This window comes from Taeniopygia guttata, chromosome 13 (assembly GCF_048771995.1).
Source record: "Taeniopygia guttata chromosome 13, bTaeGut7.mat, whole genome shotgun sequence".
Classification (NCBI taxonomy): domain Eukaryota; kingdom Metazoa; phylum Chordata; class Aves; order Passeriformes; family Estrildidae; genus Taeniopygia; species Taeniopygia guttata.
In genome coordinates this window covers 4,337,115-4,357,686 of record NC_133038.1, presented here as the reverse complement: position 1 = coordinate 4,357,686, position 20,572 = coordinate 4,337,115, and the positions used below count along the sequence as shown (strand labels likewise).

The following is a 20,572-nucleotide window of genomic DNA, read 5'->3' as shown; positions in this document are numbered from 1 at the left end:
GGAAATGCAGTCTAGGTGCTGCCTGAAAAACACATTTTTCTGACAAACCAGAGCACCGTGGAGTAGGAATTATAGGCATGAATGCAGAATGCTACCTGAGCTTGGCCTGGGTTCAGGCAGAAGGGGATAGGGATGAGAGAGTGGAATGATGGAGTTAAAGCACCTCTCACCCCAGCATCCAGACTCTGCACCTGCCAGAACTGGCTCTCACCATCTTCTCCCAGGTCCAGGCTGTATTCTTCTTGTGGGTTACCTCATTGTTTTGTCCCTGGATGTTCCCACCCCAGTGTCCCTTTCCCCTCGTTATGCTAGGGCTGGGCAGTGTCCAGCAGCTCCTGCCTTGGCAGCCTTCTGTGATCTGTGGATGTCTTTATTCAGTGCTTTGGGGAAGCCTTTGCTTCCGCGGGTCCCCCCACGTGCTGGAATGGGGACAAGATTTTAAAACAAGATCCTTTTGTTTCCCAGGACCGCAACAATGGAAAGGTCCCATCGGTCCCACAGTCGCCCTGCGTTTGTGATGGAAAATTCCCCGCCTGGCGGGGCGAGCCGTGCCGGTGTCCTGCCGTCACTGCCGTTAGATGGCAGCATGGACGGGCCGGTCCTGCCGCCGCCTCACCGTGCCGCGCTCGGACTGCGGCGGGGGAGGATGCCAAATCTCTTGACTTTTGGGGTGCCTGTCCCTTCAACCCCGGGTCAGACCCTCTGTTCCTCTCGCACTCAGATTCTCCAGGCGCTCTGACTGTGCGCTTCGGACAGCAGTTCAGTGCTGCCGTGTGATTCATTCCCCTGTCACTGTCACCCCCAGCACCTCACCGCTCCCCTCTCAAGGGCACTGACCCGATGCTGTCCCCAGCGTGGGGGCACTGCGTGGCTGCACCGGCTCTGATCACAGCCCCGTCACCGGGGAGGGGTCTGATCCTGTAACTTCAGCTCTTCACTCCTTAGTGCTGGGCAGTGCCACCCCTCTGTGACATTCCAGCTCTCCCTTATATGGCAAGTTTTGGAAGTCTCTCTTCAAACTTGTAGGGGTTTGGACACCCACCTGGGGTGAGGGGACATGGCCATTTTCTGCTCTGCTGAGACCCAGGAGGGAGGTGATCCACGATGAGTGTGCTGAAGAGTGATGGAGTTGGCACTCTGGGTTTAAAACTCACTAATCAGGATGAGGAGAGTAGGGTAAAATAAATTCTGTGACTTAGAGTCCCTCTGAGGGTTCCAGGAGAGGGACAGGGTGATTTCTTCTGTGGGTTTGGTAACGTGAGCAGTTGAGTGCACCAGAAGTTTTCCTGCCTTTTTGAAGCCGTGAGCACATGGCTTTCATTCAGGCTCTTTCTTCACTGCCTACAAGTGAGCCTAATTGATAATCCTGTGGGGCGCAGCGCGGGGCCGTGTTCATTTATCCGCCCAGCGCTCGCTGGGTGCGCAGGCAGCCGGCCAGGGCCGTGCCGGCTGTGCCACCGCGCTCCCAGAGCTCTGCCATCGCCTCCGTCTGTGGCGCCTTGGCAGCCAGCTCGCTCCGAGCCAGAGCCGCTGTGGCTGGCAGCGGCAGCGCTGTGGGGGCAGCGCCGCTGGCAGCAGCGGGGCGGCAGCGCTCGCTTGGCGTGTACCTGCGGAGAGCCGTGCGGGAGCCCACCGAGCGGTGCCCAGGGACAGCGGGGCTGTTCCACGCTGCTGGCACCGGGCACGCATGGACGGCGTGAGCGGGGGACCCTACTGCAGCCCCGCTGAATAAGGGTGCGAGTGTGAGCACACCCAAGTGCGTGTGTGTCTCTGTGTGCCCCAGGGTGGGGGGAGGTTCTGTGTGCCTGGGTGTGTGCGTACAGGTGTGAGGTGTGGAGCTGAGGGGGTGCACAGGCATGCAGGGGTGTGTGCAGGCAGGTGTGTTCCATCGCGTGAGGTGCGTGTGTGCAGTTGTAGAGAGCGTGTTTGTGTGCATTCCCCCGCTCCGAGAGGCCGGGATCTGCGCCCAGGCACAGACAAGAAACAGGCGATGTACGGGCAGTGTCTCACAAGTGCGGGGGTGCACATAGGTGTGAAAATACACGCAGGTGTGGGGGTGCGCATGTACCCATGGGTCAGGGATGATGCAAAGCCACGCACATGGATGGGCAACACGCAGGGGATGCAGACCCACACACACAGGTGGAGACACCCAGGTGCGAAGGGATGCGCGCACCCCCGCTAGTGCGGGGAGCGCGGATTCCCCGTCGGTGCCCGGAGCTGCAGGTGCGCTCCCCCCCAGCCCCCTCTGCTCCCCGCCCGCCCCTCCCCGTCCCGCCCCGCCCGCCCGGCGCCCCGAGGCTCGGCGGAGGGCGGCGGGCGGCCCGGGCGGGCGGAGGAAAAGGAAGCGGCCCCGGTGCTCCCCGCCCGCCGCCGCCGCGCGTCGCCGCAGCTGGGGCGCGGCGGGAGCAGAGCTCGGGCGCGGGGCGCTCGCACCGCTCCGCATCGCACGGACCTGCCGGCAGCCCCGGAGATGAGGAGAGTTTGCACGCTGCCCCTCTGGCTCTGGCTCGGCATTGTCTCGGAGGCAGGTGAGCTGCCGGGGCTGCGGGCTGCCCTGCCCGCTCTGATGCCCGCTCCGCACCTGCGGGCGCGCTGGGGACGGGGCCGCACCGGCGGGACGGGACGGGATGGAACGGGACTCGGCGCCTCCGCCCGCGTGTCCCCCAGACCCGCAGGGACCCGCACTGCCCGCCGCGGCGTCCCTCACCAGGACGGGGATGTGCCGTGCCCTGGCGCTGCCCGTCCCGGGCTCCCATCCCCGGCGGGGACCGGCGCTCCCGGTCCCGGCGACACCGATCCCCGACGGGGGCCGGCCCAGTCCGCCCTGGGGTGCCCCATCTCCGACCGGCGCTGCCCGCCCCATCCCCAGCCAGGACGCGCCGCGGTGCCCGCCCGGGTGTCCCCGACGGCGGTGACAGCGTACCCACAGCGACGGGACGGGACGGGAGGACCGTGCCGCGGTCCCCTGGGGCCCGGGGCCGTGGGGAGCCCCCGCCGTACTCATGTCGCGGATGTCTCGCTGCGAGTGGGGAGAAGCCCCACGGGACCCTCGCGGGAGGGATGCCGCTACGCGGGGACGCGCCCGGCTGGAGGGCAGGCTGGAGGCCAGTCCCGGCTGCGTTTATTTATTTTTTCACGCACAGTCATTAATTTGTGTGTGCCGGGGAGGGAGGCGCGAGGAGGCGGGGGTCCATGCAAGGCTGTCCAGCCTGCCTGTCCCAGCTCTGGTCTGCCTCGGAAGTCACCCGAGGCAGCTCCCAGTGAAATGCTTTCCCTTCCCACAGCACTTCTGTGGCAAAAGGCTGTTGGGCAGAGAGTGCAGAGCCACGGCAGAGATGGGGCTGCAAGCCCTTCTAGCAAGCAGAGCCCATGAGACAGGGCAGAGCTGGGTGGGCACTGCCAGTGCAGTGGGGACAGGACACCCCACCAGATACCCCTAGAGGAGTTCTTTCTTGCACAAGTAAAGCATTTATAGCCCAGATCAGAGCAAGACTGAAAGTTAATAATGGTGGAAGCTTGCAATGTGGGGATGAATTTTGGGAGCATAAATAGAATTTGCTGTAGCATCAGCTCAGTGACTCGCTATCACCAGTGGCATTTGCTGCTATCGTTGAAGTGAGCTCATGGGAGAGCTGCAGGTGTGGCATGGATAGCATCGCCAGCAGTGTCACTGTCAACCTGCTCTGCCCAAAAAGCTGCTGATGTCTCTGGTGTCATGGGGCCAAAGGACACAATGGGTGGCTGGAGCTCAGGGGATGCTCAAGGAAGCTGGGCAGAAAGGAACCTGCTGCTGGTGGCATTGCAGCAGGAGCAACTGCGCAAAGCTCTCTTGTTAGCAATTTGTACAGCACAGTGTAGCTGCTCCCGGGTTCTTTCATCTCCCGGAGGTGCAGGAGCAGTGCCTGGGAGGCTCTGGCCAGTGCAGCTGTGTGGCCTCGTCGGCACAGGGCTGAGCAGAGCTTTGAAGCTCTCGGTGCTGCCTGAGTAGTGCAGCGATGAAGGGTGATGTGGAGCTCAACTGGCGGATGGTACCATGGGGATTTGCTTCCCCTCCTTCCATTCTATCAATGAGGACAATTTGTCAGTGCGTAAAGGACCCGCAGATTTCTCGTTAACCATAATCCCAATGGGCTGCAAATATTTGCTCCCCTTGGAAGCAGAGATGTGTGTGTGAGACTGTTCCACCTGTGAAGGATGAAATAATCATCTCAGGATCATGAAAGGTCTGTTCTGGCACCACTGTTCTGGTGCCTGTTTAAACGGGCCAGCGTTAGAGACTGCTGTGTGTAAGAGCACAAAGCTCTTACACATCCCAGCTCCATGATGCTCCCAGGATGGAATGGAGCTGGGGAGCTGCCCTGTGCAGGCAGTGAGATGGGGGGAACAGGCACAGGTTCAGCATTCTAGATCATCTTGGCCCCTCAGGGTAACCCTTTGTGAATGGTGATGAGACCATGTGCTCCCCGAGCCACCATCTTCTGGACACAGAGCCCTGCTGAGCCCCCCACAGCCAAACAATCCCGCTGGGGACACTGGCTAGCCCCTTCCAAGGGCGTATGGCCATTGTGTGAGGGAAAGGCTTGTGCTTGTGTAGGACCTGAGCCGATTGCCTTGGCTGCTGCTGCTGCTGCTCCCCTCTCGGATCACACAGAGCTCCCGGCCCCGCGCTCGGACAGCCCCGCGCTGACCGTGCCAGCAGCAACAGTTGCCTGTGCAGCTGGGATTTGAAGCAGTTGCTTTATTGCAAGTAATAAACATGGGCCATTTCAGCAACACCCTTTCATTCAACAGCCCTGACTGCACAGCAACCCCACCAGGCTCAACCACAGTGCTGAGCCAGGGCCTGCCAGGGGAGCGGGTGTTTGCAGCCTGTGGTCCCTGGGGGTGCCAGGGAGGGGACAGCCAGAGCTCCTGTGCCCTGCTGTCTGCTTAAGGAAGATTTCAGATGAGTGAGCTGCAACTACCGCCCTGGGATTTGGCTTGGGCACGTGAGACCGCAGCTTACTGCCTGCACAAACACCCACCAAGGCATCACTGAGCTCAAACTGATGTCTGGTCAGAGGGACACTCCTCCAGCCGCACAATGCCCCCAGCCAGTGCAGGCAGGGTGGACGGGGTTTCCTCTGGTGTATCCCGTTCCACTCTGCTGCCTCTGTCCCATGGGCTTGCTCCATGCAGGATCGCTGTCCCCAGGGGTTCTCTTGGCCCCGCGTTGTTGCGGTGTTTTCCGGGGCAGGCGTGGGAAGGGCAGGTGCTCCCAGCCAGCCAGGAGGGAACAGGCTGTTCCCAGCATCCCGAGGCAGTTCCTGGAGAAAGAAGGGGAGAGCGGGATCCCACGGGAACGGCAGCAGGAGGGAGGGAACCGTGGCCAGGGAGCAGTTTTTCCAAAACCGTAGGGGACATCCACCACACTCAGGAGGTTGCCTTGCAGAGCAGGAGGGGGTTCTCGTTGGGTCCCCAGGTCTGTCCAGCTCTCAGCAGCTTTGGGGAGCAAGGTGAGCCCTGGGGATAGCACCTTTCCCACCCATTTTCTCTTCAGCCACTCCAGCTGGCACAGCAGAGGTGACTTTGGATTCAGCCTGCTGGACTGAAACAGCCCCAAAAAAATGGGTACAGGGCAGAGGACTCCTCACTCCCAGTTTGGGGGAGCTGTGCATTTAAACTAGGTCGGGCAGGGGAAAGCTGCAACAAGCTGGGGGTGATGGGGAGGTCCTGCAGGTGCAGGGAGAAGCAGAAAGCCCTGTGATGGCCAAAGCCCACAGGCTCCACTGCCCAGGGAAGGTGGGGTGGTTTCTGTGTGAGGAATGACTAAAGCTGCAGGGCTCTTCCGCTGGGATAGACAGGCTGGGGCATAGTGCCTGAGGGCTGCAAAATCACAGCTTGCCTGGAGAAGGCAGCTCCTGCTGGATTCCTGTGTTGGGAGCATGGTGGGAGGCTGGTGGCTTGTTGCACAATGCTGAGCAGCAGTGGAGTTCACCTTCACAGGGCTTTGTGGGTGTGAGATGTTTGCCTGAGACCATGGGCAGTTGTGCATGGAAAAGTACATGGGTTTGAAAGGAGAAAATCCACAGGTAGTTAGTTCAAGCTGAAAGCCCCCTTTTCCCACCTTGGCCTGGTAGCCAGAGGTGCCCAGTGCCGTGTTTTGCCTTGACCTGCCCCAGCTTTCCCTGCAGCTCCTGCAAATCTCCAGCTGGGCGAGGGGCAGCAGCCAGGTACATGTCCCACTCCTGCTGTGTACTGTGGAGGGATCGTGACCTCCTGGTGCATGCCACGGTTTTCCGGGGAGACCAGAGCTGAGCCTCGCCTTGGGCCAGAGCTTTTGTCCTTCATTAGGAAAAGAAATACTGCCGCAGCTGCACTGGCATCTAGTGACTGGTTAAATGAATTCCAGGGGTTTTATTGCCTCTGGCTATCCCAGACCTTTGTTTCTTATTTCACGTTGTTAAAAGAGGGGGTTAGCCAGGTCCCAGGGGGGCTTTTTCTCTTTGGTCAGAATAGTTCTGAAGTTTTCGGCGCAGCATTATTGCCCATCTGCGGTGCCTCATTGTTCAGGCAGAATAGTGGAAGCGGAGGTGGCCTGTGGTCAAGTCGGCGAGGAGGCACAATCCCTGAGCCCAGTGTGGCTGCTCCTTTTGTTGAGGAAATCACTCCATCTCTAGGTGCAAGTTCAGCAGAAGGAGGGTGAAAAACCTGGCCCTGCAGCAGCTGGTGCTGAAACTCCCACTAAGTTTTATAAGCTGAGGATATTAAGTGGGGAGTCTTGGAGTCTCTCCTGGAGTCGTTTCCCTGCTGAGGTAGCAGAAACAGGTTTCAGCCAGTGACTTGTATTTCACCTTACAAGTTCTCCCACGAGTGAATTGTTTTTCTTGCTGTGTTTCTGCCCACTCCTTCCAGGGCAAGGATCCCTCCCGCAGCCTCTGCGGCCAAACCTGGAGGTGCCGTGGGACAGACGTCATGTGCTAATGAGGGAGGATCGGTTTAGGGGGTCAGGAAAAGGCTCTCTCTGGGCAAACAAGGAAGACGTGGTGATGGGGGAAGGCAAACTTAAGTGCTATGGCCTCCTGTATCTAAGCACACAGTAACTGGGCAGCTGCTGCTCCCCTACTCGGGTTCTAGGCAATGAAAGACAGCAAGGACCCCAGGGCTGTTCACAGGAAGGACCACGAGAAAGGAGCAAATGGATTGCAGAGTGTCTTGGTCCCTGATGGGCACAGCCCTGGAGTGGGCAGAGAGAAAAATGAGATGAAATTTTACCTGTCTGCAGCAGCCAGCCCAGGGCCATTCCTGCTGGAGCCTGGAAAACCCCAGTTCTGTTTCAGAAGAATTTGTAAAAGAATAAGCTTGACTCTGCTCCTGGTGTAGATGCATGTAAAGAGGGAAGCGATGGAGCAGCTCACTGATGTTTCTGGACCCGTTGTCTCTGTGTGAGGAGTAGCTGCCCACCCATGTGCAGGTGTGGAGGGGTTAAGCATTCTCCTGGCTGTGAAAATGCCAGCCAAAGCACCAAGTCTGCCCGCCGTGGTCTGCGGTGCCAGCAACAGTGACACAGCGCCCAGGCTCTGTCCCACCCTGGCCACACTGCCCTGCCTGGTGAGACCACCTGCTCAGCAGGCTCTGGGGGCCAGGGTATCCCCCAGGGAAGGGTTAAGCAAAGAGGAGCAGTGCCAGTGCCAGGCTGGGTGTCCAGGTTCTCCCTTGGCGGAGGTCAGTGGTGGTTCATGGGAAAGGAAAAATTGGCAGCTGGGCCGGATGTCCCTGCATTTCCCCTCTTCCTGCAGCCGCCTGAACGATGTTCCTTATTTAGCTTTCCTGACGGACAGGAGGAATCTGATGGCGGAAACTGTCACTGCCTGATAACAGTTCAGGGACCCCTTTATGATGGGCGGCACGGCAGGGAACAGGGCAGCACTGCCCTGGCTGGGAGGGGACAGCCAGGCTGGGAGGGGACAGCCAGGGCTGCCCTTTGCTCCGGGTTCTCGGGGACGGCCAGGCAGGGTGGGAAGGGCACTCGCAGCCTTTCCCTTTATGCTGCTCTGTGTACAAACCCTCTCAGTGCTACTAAAAAGACTCTCAAGACCAAGAAGTGATGGTGTGTGTCTGTACATCTGTAATATTGACTATTTTTCCTTCTTTTTGGTGAGGCATCTGAGCTGGTGCAAAAGTGCCATGGATGGGCAGAGGGGAGGCATGGAGCAAAGCCACCCTGCCAAAGTCTGAGACCAGGTGCTTTGTACTCACTGGGAATGAGGATGTGAAGGGCAGCCAGGGCTGGGATGCTCCAGCAGGAGCTGGGAGCGATGCCCAGTGCCACAAGTTGAGTACACACATCAGTGCTGGGAGCAGATCCCATACAAGTGTGCTGCATAAGCAGATGAACACAGCAAGGGAGATGTTCCTCCATGTTTTGTCCCCAGCTTTTTTTCCATGAAAGGTGGCATCTTTTAGTGTCTGAGCCATTCTCTCATATGTGCCCATGGTGACCAGCCTTAAAAATTTCAAAAAGTCCTGAAACACAGCTTGTATGTCAATGTATCCATTGATTTTTGCCTTGCATCTGTCGGGGCCACCAGGCTGCTGCCATACCAGTAACAGCATTGTTTCCATGGCAATTAATGTACTTTAAAAGGGCAGAATGTACAGCAAGACTGTATTTACTCAAAAGCAAACCCTAATCACAGCAGCCCTTGCCACTGGCCAGGGCATTGTACTCTCAGTCTGTGGAATGCCCAGGTTGGCATTGCTGTGTTTAGCACTGGGATGCAGGATGTGGTGAGCTGCTTCAGCCAAGGCTGGATGGCACAGGGCTCCCACAGACCTGTGCAAAGGCTGTGCCACAGCCTTGCACCTCGAGACCACCATTCCTCTGCTGCTTAGAGTTCCGTGTTCCCTAGGGTGGTTAGAACTGCACGCTCCAAAGTGAGCCTCTGTTTCAGTCTTAGCTGAGGAATGCTAAAAATCTCACTGCAAGATGCAAAACCTCAGCAGGAACTCACAGGGGTTGGGTCCATTCTCTCCGAGCCATCTGCTGTCTGACCAGGTCACCCACATGAGCATCCATGAGTTGCAAGGCTGAGGTTTAGATCATCAAACCATGGTGGTCCCTCAGGACCAAATGCTTCTCACTTTAGCTGAGTTCAAATCCCTTTTGTGGTTGCTTTCTGTCACCAAGCAGCACGGGATTGTTATATCTGACTGTGTGTGTTCCTGTGCTGCTCTGTGTCACAGGCATGTGCAAGGCTGGTGGACATGGCAAGGAAGCAGGAGCTCCTGCTCCAAACCCCAGTGTGCGTTCACATGGTCATGCTGAGGATGAGATACCCTTGAGGAATGGCAGGGATTTGCATCCTCCTGGCTGTTTTGAGGCAGAAAAAGCAGCAAAATTCATTTTGCAAGTTATTTGTTTAAAGTTATATGTTTTTTTTATGGTGTCACTTTCTAGCATGTGTCATTGCAGCGAGATGAGTTAACTTCCTGCTGCACTTTCCTGGGCAGCAGTCATGTCACCCATTCCCTCACATAAAATTTTGGTGTAAAAGCCCAAGGCATTTGCTCTATGCTCGGCAGGGGGGAGAAAGGCTTTTTTGGAGATGCTCCAGCCTGTCCTCAAGGAGGCGTTGAAGGAACTGGGGAGGTGATGGCAGAGCCAGCTCCTAGCCTGCATGGTGTCTGCACACACCCATGCTCCCAAGACTGGCTCTGTGCCTCAGCCAGGTTGTATTTAACCCCACAGTTTCCCCCTCTTCCTCACTGGCCAGCCCAGCTCCCTCCACCTCAGCAGCTTGCAGCTGCATGAGGGGACTGGCATGGTCTGGCTGAGGGTAAAATGAAAGAGCAACATCAAAACAACTGACAGCCCCAGCCTTGGGAGACGAGGTCAGGAGGAGACTGGGAGGCAATGGGATCATGTGGAGTGAGCAGTAGACAAAGGAAGGAAGTTTTTATTACTGGGCCAAATCCTGAACTCCTTCAGTTGTATTTAGGCCAATGTCTCAGTGACTTCAGTGGAGCTTGGTCTGAGTAAAGAGAGAAGGAAGAGCTTCAGAATCTGGCCCCCGAGTAATTGTGTCACATGGGACGTTTATAAAGAATTTGCAAGCTCACGGTGGCTTTGCTGAGCAGCCAGTAGTAGCCAGTGAGCAGTGCCCCTGGCAGCTTCCCCTGGTCACTGTCCCCTTCCTCTCTGGGTTCTTCCCCATCCTGCAACAGGTTCTCCATGCCAGCTGCTGGCAGGGCAATCTGAGGCTTGGCAAACACCCTGAGCTGGGCAGTGACTCCACAGATTTATCAAAGTCTGTCTGCACCATCACAAGACTCATGAGACCCATGGAGGGTTTTGGGGTCCTTCATCATCCTTCTGAATTACAGAGGCACTTGAGCTCTCCATACAGCAGGGAAATCTGTAAAAGGTTTACTGGTTTTATTTATCCCAAAATAAAAAAGCGCAGGGCCATGTAGCAGAGCCTGGAAATTCCTCCACTAATTTCCCAAATTGATGAGGGCACCATGTATGTGTCTGCACAGACGCACGTGTGTGCTGATGGTGAGCTTTGGCTCCAGGCTTAGCTCTCCATCTGTAACTTGTTTTCCCCATTTCTGAAGTACTGGTGTCCACTGAAATGGATGTTAGATGTGGTGACCTAAAAAAATAAATACTGACATAAGTGTGGGTCAAGCCAGCAGTTTCCATAATGACAGTAAATCTTGACATTTACTGAGGCAGGAATGCTGGGCACGAATGGTGGATTATACTCAGATTTGGAAACTGCCAGCTCAGAGTGATGGCAGCAAGCGAAATGGCACCCAGCAGAGGTGACGGCATCCAGCGCCCACAGAAATCCATCACTCACACCCTGCATCGTCCCAGCCCAAGCAGAGTCCCCAGAGAGGCATAACTGGGTCAGAGTGGCCATCAATCCCTTCCCCACACTGCAGCCCTGGCCCTCGGGAAGCAGAGGGCAGAGGTTTAACAGCATGTCTGGGAGCGTGGCAGCCAGCTGCAGAGTGGGATGCTCCCACAGGAGGGGCACACGTCCACACCAAGGACATCACTCACCGCTGGGCAAGCACTGTGTGGTCCTTGTGCTGGGATGAAGCACAGGGGAAGAAGCTGGCTCGCCTCCAGAAGGAGTTACCTGGCGATGCCTTGTGAAGCAATTTAGTTAAGTGTGTGCCTGGTGCCTCCTCACGGGGCTTGTTGGCTGTTGCCAAACTGTCAGACTTGGCAGATCCTGGGCTGTAAGTGCTGGCTCTGGCAGTCCTGCTGATGCTGGGATGGGATCAGGGCATACCCTGGTGTTTCATCTCCTCTCTGTGCCATGGCAGCCCAGTGAGCAAGGGAAGGGCAGTTGCAGCACATCCCGTAGCGCCCTGCTTTGGGCAGGCAGGCTCAGCCCCGGGATGTGTCCCCTGGGGTGACAGTGTTGAAGTGGGACTTTCCTGACCATGTTTGCTTACTCCTGTGCTACAAGGACTGATAGAGGCACCACTGTTAGTGTTGCACTGGGTGTGGTGTCCACAGTTTAAACATGAGGATGGAGTTTGATGTTCCTCGAAGCCCCTGTATTGTAGGGAAGCAGGAACCTTTCCAATGACATCAGTCACACGAGGATTGTGTCCAGCCCAAGATGAAATCCCTGCTGCTAAGGTGCCTGTGTTGCCCAACGATGCCCCTCCAAAAACATTCAGCATTTCACAATATTTATGGCTGTTCCTCACCCTTGGCTGCTTAGACAAATAAAGCTTGATGCAGCCTGAGGCACTTAATCCCTGGCTCTCCAGCCTCCCAGCAATAACAAGGAGTGGGTGGCATTTGAAAGAATGCACTGGGGGAGAGGGGGAGTGCTGGGATCTATTTTTTATATGGAGGGGGAAATCCAAGCCTGCCTTCATTGAAGATAAGCGACGTGGCTGGGCTGAGCTCTGGCTCAGAGGTTTTAGTGGTGATAGAAGGCAGGAGACTTCGCACAGTGTTGGCCCCACCGTAACCTTTGCCAAAAGAAAAACACTTCTTAATACAATAGTGATTTAAAAAAAAAAAAAAAAAAAAAAAAAAGAAAAATAAACAGGACCCCACATGAACTTAGGAAACCTGTTCTGGCATAAAGAGAGATGTGTATGATGAAATGAACCTGAATGGCACTTGGAAGTACTCTGGCTTCCAGACCCACGTTTGTGGGAGTGGGGAAGGGCCAGTGTCTGTCGTGGCCCCTTTAGTCCAGTATGGTGCCAAAACACCCCAACTCCCAAAAGGCTTCTCCTGCATCTGTGGACTAAGGCAATGTGTCTTTCCTTGATCCACACCATGAATTCCCAGGGGGATGGAGAGGCCATCACCAGCCTCGCCCCACGGCTCTGAGCATCAAGTACCTCAGGGTGACCAAACAGGGAGAGCCGAGGAAGTGGCGTGTTGTTTCCTTAGCACCGTTTCCCTGTTGGTACTTGTGCTCCTTGGCTGGAAGTCATTAGCATGTGTAAACGCTTCCTTCCCAGCGCGTCCGCTTGCGTGCTCTTCCCACTGCGCTGCGTGGCAAGGGAAGCACCTTGGAGCAGGAAAACAACATCAGCCTCTGCACACTAACAGAGAGTAACTGCGTTTGTGGAACTTGGTCACTCTGTTTGTAGGCTATTTTTAAAAAGCAGGAGAGGGAGGTTTAGCTTATTGGCCTCCAAAGAGTGCCAGAGTCCTCTACTGCCATTTAGGCTGGGCCTTTCATTGTAGGAATTGTGCTGTGATATACAAAGTGTGACATTTCCAACTCAGCCTTTCTTGGAAGGGAATTAAGTTAGTTTCATAGCTGCACAAGGGGTGTTATGTGGAGGTGGAGAGAGAAATCTGTGCAGATGTTAAACAGCCAGCTAATCTCAAGTGACGCGAATGCCCCAATACACTTTGGCTCTCAGAGATGATGATTATCATCTCCTGCTGCAGCGGGTCCTGGCTTGTGGTCACAGCTCTGTGCCAAGAGAAACTGAGAGCGTGTGCATCTGTGACTTGCCATCAACACCCTGGACAGCCCCACAGGGCCAGGCTTTCTTCCACTGCCCTGAGTCTCTGCGTCTTCAAGTCTCTTTGCCCAGCACGGAGCAGATGGGATCACGGACCCAGGGCTGAGGTGCAGCCCAGCAAAATCCTGTGTGGGGGGAGAGCTTTGGTGTGCTCTTTAGAGCCCATCCCTCCTGGGGATTCTGCAGAGAACACAGTAAGATTTCATTAACCACATCAGGGAAGGCCCTGGGTTTGGGCAGCTCCGGCTGCTTTCAGGAATGGCAGAAAGCCAAGCTGAGCTGAGTAGTGGAGGGTTGAAATTTCTTATCTCCTACGTGCTGTAGGTGCATTTACCCCAGGGATCCCACCTCCCATCCTGCTCGCACCGAGGGCTCTCAGATCTGCAGCGAGCGCTCAGAACTCCTCCGTCAGCCCTCGCTGCTTGTGCCTGACCTCGTACCTGAGCCTTCCTTCCTCTGCCGCTACCTCTGATGACTAATTCTCCTTTGAAGAGTGTGTGCCTGTGATCTTCCTGGCTCCCCTCGTGCCCACCCCACCCAGGGTCGTGCTGATGCTCATGTGTGCATGTGCAGGTGTGCACGGAGAGGCTGCGCAGGGAGGAGGGCTCGTGCTCCCCAGGCAGCAGCTCTCTCTGTGCTCCTGATCACTCTTCCCTTTGCTTTATTATTATTTTTAGATTATACTCAGTGCTTGAAGCCCCCTCTTTGATAATCAGGAAGTTTAAATTCCTCCTGCATTTTGCTTGTGCTTCCTACTTTCTACACTCATCCTCACCTAATGTAGCCTTTTCATGTTGCATTGACTCTGGGCTAAATTAATTTTCTTTGTTCCCTGTGTACCTTTAATTAGAAGGAATAAGGATTTCTCATTTCTTGCACCAGTATACATTTTTCCAAGCCAGAGCAGCCCAGTTTCTGCCGCCCTACCCTCAGTGGCTCAGGCAGGGATGGAGGTACATGGAAGCTGTATGACAGCCTTCCAGGGAGCCTAGAGCAGATGGGGAGTTGAATGCAGGTTTTCCAAGGCCAAGATAATAATCTAATTGCAAAATTATTTTTTCCCCACTTACCCTGTTTATCAATCAGCTTCTCTTGCGCCTCACAGCTGGAGATCAACTTGAGGGTGGGTTGTGCTGCAGAGAACAGGCACTGCCAGCTCCAGGGCAGCTGTTTGGTTTGAGGGCTCTGAGTTGATTTCAGTTCACAGCTAAGTAGCAAACATCTGGATGCAGACTCCAGGGACATGAAGATGGAGAAGCAGGTCTTTTCTGCTTGGTGTCTTGTCTCCCAGAACAGCTGCAGGGCTTGCAGACCCCTGAAAAAGCCCATCACAGTCAGTCTGGAGCAGCAGGCTGGGCAGGAGGCAGGCAGGGCACCCCAGGCTTTGCTCACATGGGGGAAACCTGCCCTGAATGGTGTACAGGGCTTTTTCAGTGTCCTGCTCAGTCTGTCCACAAACCAACAGTCTTGGGAAGAGTTAAACTTCAAAGGCCAGCAATTAAGCCCACACACATCAAGGAAAAAGCAAACCTGTGACTTGTTTTTTTTCTTTCCAAATGCTACTGCCCTTTTCTCTCTGTGCTCAGTGCCGACCCTCGGGCTCTGACTGACTTCCCGGTCAGCTGCCTTCTGCCTCCTCATCTCCCAGCAAGAGTTGGATGCTGAGGCCTCACATGGCTTGAACTCTGTCTTGCCCCAACAGCACACCTGCAGTTTGCTTCAGCAGGAGTTCACCTGAGCCTCTGGAAATGGCTCATGACAGAGCTGTAGTTGATGATGTTGAATCTAAGGGTCTCTCTCCACTGTTTCTCAGGCTTTCCCCTTCCTCTGTGTTCGTGCAGCAAAGTCTAGGTCTGTGGGTGGAAACCTCTGCCCAGGGGCTGAAACTGGTCTTGGCTTTGCCTGGACTGCCAGCAGCCTCAGCATGGGCAGCTGGAGCTCTGGGAAAGGGGATGATGCCCTGGCATGGACAGGAAGATCCTGGATGTACGCACTCTGTTATGGCAGTGGGTGGCTTAGAGACCCCTGGACCTGGATGTCTCAGCTGGATCACGGTGTGTAAGAGCTGCTAGTAACTTGTCTTCTGGGAGCTTATCTCTCTTTGGGAATCTCTCTGTGGATATCCCACAGTGGAACAATCCACAATTTAGTTTGAGTTGCATGAAGAGGTACTTGGTCATCTGCCTCGTAACCCCATCAGGTACAGTGTAAGAAGCAGTGGATTGTAATTTCATTCATTTTTTCCCCTTTAATCACTGATGGGCTGCCATTTCTCCTCAATGGCCAAAGATGTGTCCTTAGGGTTCCATGGGTTTGTACCCACTGCTGCCAGAGGTACTTCAGCCCAGCAAAGCCCGTGGGATTGCACCTGGATAGTCACAGGGTAGAATTAACCTCTGAATCCTGCAATGGTCAGGGAACTCCTGAGCAATCCCAAAGAGGTGAAATAGAAGGAGCAGCAGTACAAGCCTTTCCTGGAGATCCCATGCCCCCAGGGCCCCCAGGGGATGTCCCATCCTAACCATGCATTTGTGCTGGCAATAACTTATGCCAAGTAGTGGAACTGGACCAACACTCATTTCACACAAGATGTGGACCATCCTTTGCATCCCTTCAAGTCAGAGATGTAATGAACGGTGTTAATTGCTGATACCAGTCCCAAAAGCCATCCGATCCCTCTGCTCCTTCTACACCACGTTAATCACACCCTGCTGGGGCAGCGAATGTGAGCAGGGTGAGATTTTGAAAGACGTAAATTAAAACAGGAAGAGAAGCAACCTGACAGTCCTTAAGATGTGGGAGGATAATTTTAATTGAGTTTTGCAAGGGTTTAGCCGTGCAGTTAATAGGGGCCACTGGAAAAGGGCTGGTTATGTATGCTAAGCAGGACAGCTCACCCAGCACTCCTGCAGAGCCGCGGCGGTGGCAGAGTGGGAGCTGCCACAGGCATTTGGGTAGGTCTGAGGATTTCTGCCGCTTAGGGAGTGAATCCTGCGGACAGAATAGGTCCTGTTCCTGTCTGAAGGCGCTGGGCTCCCCCTCCCCTCCCTGCGCATCCCGCTGAGCCGGAGCTGCCCTCTGAAATGTCAGGGAGAGGAAGCAATCCTTGGCTTGTTAGTTTCTACAAGGAAATAAAACACACAGATGGCTCGAGCATCCTCTATCTCAAAGGCAGGAAAAGGATTCTCCGGGCAGGAGCAGGCAGCCAACAAACGCGGAGCGATCCAGGGAATGGAGGACCAAACAAAGCAGCGTCTGGCCAGCCCCGGCCCGCAGCAGAAAGGGTGGGCCGGCGGCCACCGGGGGAAACCAGCCCTGTGATGTGCCGGAGCATCCCTGGCTGCAGCGAGGGCAGCGAACAGGCGCTCCCCTGGGGCCCGGGGAGGCTGCTGACAGCAGAGATCCTGGAGGAGGTCTGCAGGGTGGCCCCGGCTGACCCGCTGCCCCCGGCCGGACATGCGGTACCTGACACGGGCTAACTTTGGCTCAGGACGGAGCCGCTCGGGGAGGATGGAGCAGGGAGCAGCGCGGGGGGGACACGGGCAGGGAGAGGAAAGACGGCAGGAGACAGAAATGCAAACATGGCCTGACAGCCGTGGGGCAGGGGGAGGGGAGGAGGAAAAAGCAGGGTAAACCTGGCAGGATGGAGCAGGAAACCGGGCTGGAGCGAGCAGGGCGATGGTGAGATAGAGCTTCCTGCCGAGGGAGAGCGGCAGACAGATAAACACTCGCAGCCAGGCTCGCTGACCCCTCTTTGGGATGCTTTGGGATGACGTGGTGGCAGGACCCTGGGGCAGAGCAGAGTCAAAAAACAGGTGAGAGCATGGTCAGGCATTGGGTGTAGCCGAGCTCTGCTGCCCAGGGCAGCTGGCTCGGAAATACCAGATATAAATCCCTGCCTGAAGGCACCAAGGGACCGGGGATACACGCGTAACTTTGCTCCTCAGGACAGCCCATCTCTCTGGAAAGTGTTTTTTTCTGCTTTTGAGCTGCTCTGTTTCTCTTCCCTGATGGACACCCAGCTTGGAAGGTGAAATGTTAGAGGAGCCCAGAGACCTTGTGCCTTTTTTCGCCTCATTACCCATCGGTGCAGGTAGTTATGAGACACCAGAAAAGAACCTATTAATTAAAGTTTATCAGCCATGAGAGACTAAAGAGACTTGTTGGGGTGCATGCACTGAGGCCAAGCAGAGTTTTGGACTGAGGCCTGTTTGGCCAGAGCCACAGGCACTGGGTGTGCAGCTGTGGAGTGACAGGGGCTGGGGAAGCAGGGAATGCCCAGCCTCGGGGTAATGCTGCTCTGGCTGTGGCTTCTGCTGGTGTTGTGACCATGCTGCTGCCATGCAATGTGCTGCTTATTTCTCTGCCCACCTCATCCCTCTCCCCACTTGGCTGCCAGGCAGGGGTATGCTTTGGCTGGGGTGTCCCCCTGGCTGCAGATGCTGAGCTGGAGGAAAACCCTGTTCTTTCAATCTCCAAATGTCTTGAATTTTGGACACATGTCCTTCCTCCTCACCTGGCATCACTGCAGACACAGGATGCTTAGGGTATCTCCCTAAGAAAAGCATTTCCACCAGCTCTGGTGGTCCTCTGGTGGCCGCTTCTTCAGCCCTCCTGTTAGTTCCTGCTCAGGGGGCTCCCACCTCCACACACCAACTTGCCCACAGGTGTTTTGGGGCAAAGATGATGTCTCACACTACTGGTGGTGGACAGGAAAGCTCAGATACCCAATAATGATGGTCACCTCTGTGGTTGTACTGACTGAGTTTCTATAGTTATTTTTCCTTTCTGTCCCCTGAGAAAGGACACATGTCCTAACTGAAACAATGGAACATCTGATGCTTTGGGTACATCCCCACAAACTGGTGAGGATACAAATCTGCCCCACTTTGATTTGGTGTTGTTGCAGGGCTTTGAGGTGCATGGACAAAAATGTGCAGACCAAAGGACCAATGCCTTGCCATTGGCACTGCCCAGGGTGAGAAGGGGAAAGGTGCTGCCCCAAGGCCTGAGTGAGCCCCTGGTGTGTGGGTTCACTTGTGGGGCTGTAGCACATCAGCAGGATCAGAGAGGCTGCTCCTGCACTGAGAAGCACAGCCCCCCTGTTTAACCCTTCTGAGGCAGGTCTGAACTGAGGGTCAACCCTGAGTTATAGGACAGGGAACATCTTCCATGAACCCATAAAAGAAGGTGTCTGCTCTCTTTGTCCTTGTGCACATGCATAGTTTGGAGGTGATTTTCAGTTTTCATGCTCTTTTTTCATTTGTTCATTAGCCTGTTTCCATCTCTGTTTTCCTCCTATCTTCACTGTGGATCAGCGTGGCTGTCACCCTGCCCAGGCAGTCCTCAGGCACAAGCTGCTGGGCAGAATCTGCTCTATTTTGGTGTTAGTTCCCACCAATGTTTGGGGCTCACTTTGCCTGCTGTGAGTTTGGAGAAAAGACACACAGTGTTTCATCCCTACATCGGCTGGAGCCTGACATTTATTTCTCAGCCTCGTGTGATATCTCACCTCTCAGCAAAACAAGCCTTCCTCCCTGCTGGAGAGCACTGGGAGGAGGAAGAGGAGGAGCTGACAGCCCTACTTCAGATTTCCCCTGCTGCTCTGCCAGCTGCCTGCTCCTTGTGTGACGTGACACTCACGCTTTGCCGCTCCAACCCACAGTTGGATGCTTGCCCCGTGCATGAGAACAAGTCACTCTATGGGGGAACTTCAGCCCTGTAGGTGGGAATTTGGCCTGGCTCTGCCTCCAGCACGTGGACTTCCCACATGTCTGTGGGCAACCACAGGTCCTCCAGCACAAGGGCAGTGAGTTGTACCACCACAGGGCAAGTGGGGAATTGTAACTGGAGCAGCGGGGGGAAATGGCACCTGAGGTGCCGGAGTTAGTTCCCGTGGGGCACATGCAGTTTTGCCAGAAAATGCTGCTAATTCAGACAAGTCCAGCCAGGAAGGCAGGACAAGAAGTCTGCAGAAAGAGCAGAGCAAAGCTTCTCCTCCCTCTGCCCCAGTGCTTGCTACTGCTGCTCTTTTGAATAGTCCCTCTTGGCCAGAGAGGTACCAGAATTTTACTGTTGGCTGCTGAGGAGCAAAGCTTTGCTTACATAGTATCTGGCACAAAGAAAATTTTCCTTTTTAGAAAGCATCCAGATCTTGAGTTCCTGCATTACTTCATTGGACAGATGCTCATTGACTGTGAGTTTTTGTCAGAAAACAGCAGAGGTGGGGTGATAGCAGGGTCAGGGGAGCTTTGCTGGGGGAAAGAACGCTCTTTTCCCTTCCAGCCTATCTTTTGCCCCAGTACAGCACTGGGGCAAGGTGCAGGGAGACAGGCCTCACCTGGAGCAGCTTTGCTTTGTGCGTGTTGTCCTGCAGCTCTTGCACAGGACCCCGAGGAGTGGTGGCAGGAGCATGAGCTGGGCCGGTTAGCTGGGGACACATGGTGGCTGTGACCAGAGTGATGCAGCCCAGTGCCAGGGAAGGAAGTCAGCAAGAAGGACAGAGTGTGAACAAAATCCCTCTCCGGAAAGGCGCCCCGTTAATCAGTCAGCAGGGCCGACTCAGCAGAGAGGGAGGGAAGGGGAAGCAGAGAGGGGCTGAGGTGGTGTGTGGGGGCTTGGGGGAGGATCCGGTGCAGGGCTTCCTGTGAGTGGAAGCAGATGGAGAGCAGGAGCTGTGTTGTGCCATACTGTACCATACCATGCTTACCTTGTCCTGCACATAGCCTTTGCTCTGTTCCCAAAGCCATGGCACGCTGTGGCAGTGCTGGCTCTGGCACTGATGCTGCTCTGCAGGGATTGAGCATCTGCAGCCCTCACAAGGCAAAACCAGGCTCCATGTGGGGCTTTCCCACATATCCAAGGGTGGAGGGAAGAGGTCAGGCTGCGAGATGCCCTGGGGTGGATAGCACTTTCCAGGGTGAACGTGGCTTCCCCATGAGGCAGGGAAAGCCCTGGATGCAGGATGCAACTGAGAGCAGCAGTGGTGTCAGGGTGCAGAAAGAGGTAGAGGGGCCTGAAAATGAAGCAGCCACCAGTGATAAGGAAAAGGCCCTCAGTGCAGCCTGGCCCCTTTCAGAGCCATGCACTGCAAGATCAAGGCAAAGAAAACTGCTGGGAAATGTGATTCTCTGGAAATAGACAAGGTGTGACTGGCTGTGGGATCCTGCTTCCTCTCACCGCATCCCATCAATCCCCCTCTGTTTATTTTAATATCCCGCTGCCAACTTGCTTGAAAAAAGCTGCAGCCATCTTGAAAAAACAAAGCCAGAGCTGCTGCATGCCTTTTTAATTACATTAATGCTCTCCCTGTGCAAGGGTACAATTGGGTGGGCAGGAGAAAGCGGGAGCTGCTTGGAGGGCTGAGGAGATAAAGCATCACAGGGGTTGGAGGTGGGGAAGGAGAGACTCAGAGGAGAGGAGACACTCCATGCTCTGGAGACATCTCCCTCGCACCCTGGGATTTGCCAGAGACACAAACCATCTGTGTGTCGGTTAGCAGAGATTTAATGGCCAAACCCAGCACCAAGTTCAGGGCTGGGGAGAGCAAAACACAGGAGACAGC

At 55.3% G+C, this 20,572-nt stretch overlaps 1 protein-coding gene across 2 annotated transcripts in view; it reads left to right on the top strand.

Annotated features, from left to right (window-relative positions):
* The first annotated feature begins 2,333 nt into the window (after positions 1-2,333).
* The window catches only part of FLT4 (fms related receptor tyrosine kinase 4), a 57,870-nt gene continuing 39,631 nt past the window's right edge, over positions 2,334-20,572 (top strand). The window contains exon 1 of one of the 2 annotated variants that reach the window (XM_030283926.4): positions 2,334-2,531. In XM_030283926.4, coding sequence (XP_030139786.2) covers positions 2,474-2,531 — 58 coding nt within the window. In that variant the 5' untranslated portion in view covers positions 2,334-2,473. The remainder of the gene's footprint in view (positions 2,532-20,572) is intronic. The other variant, XM_030283927.4, reaches the window with a different exon arrangement.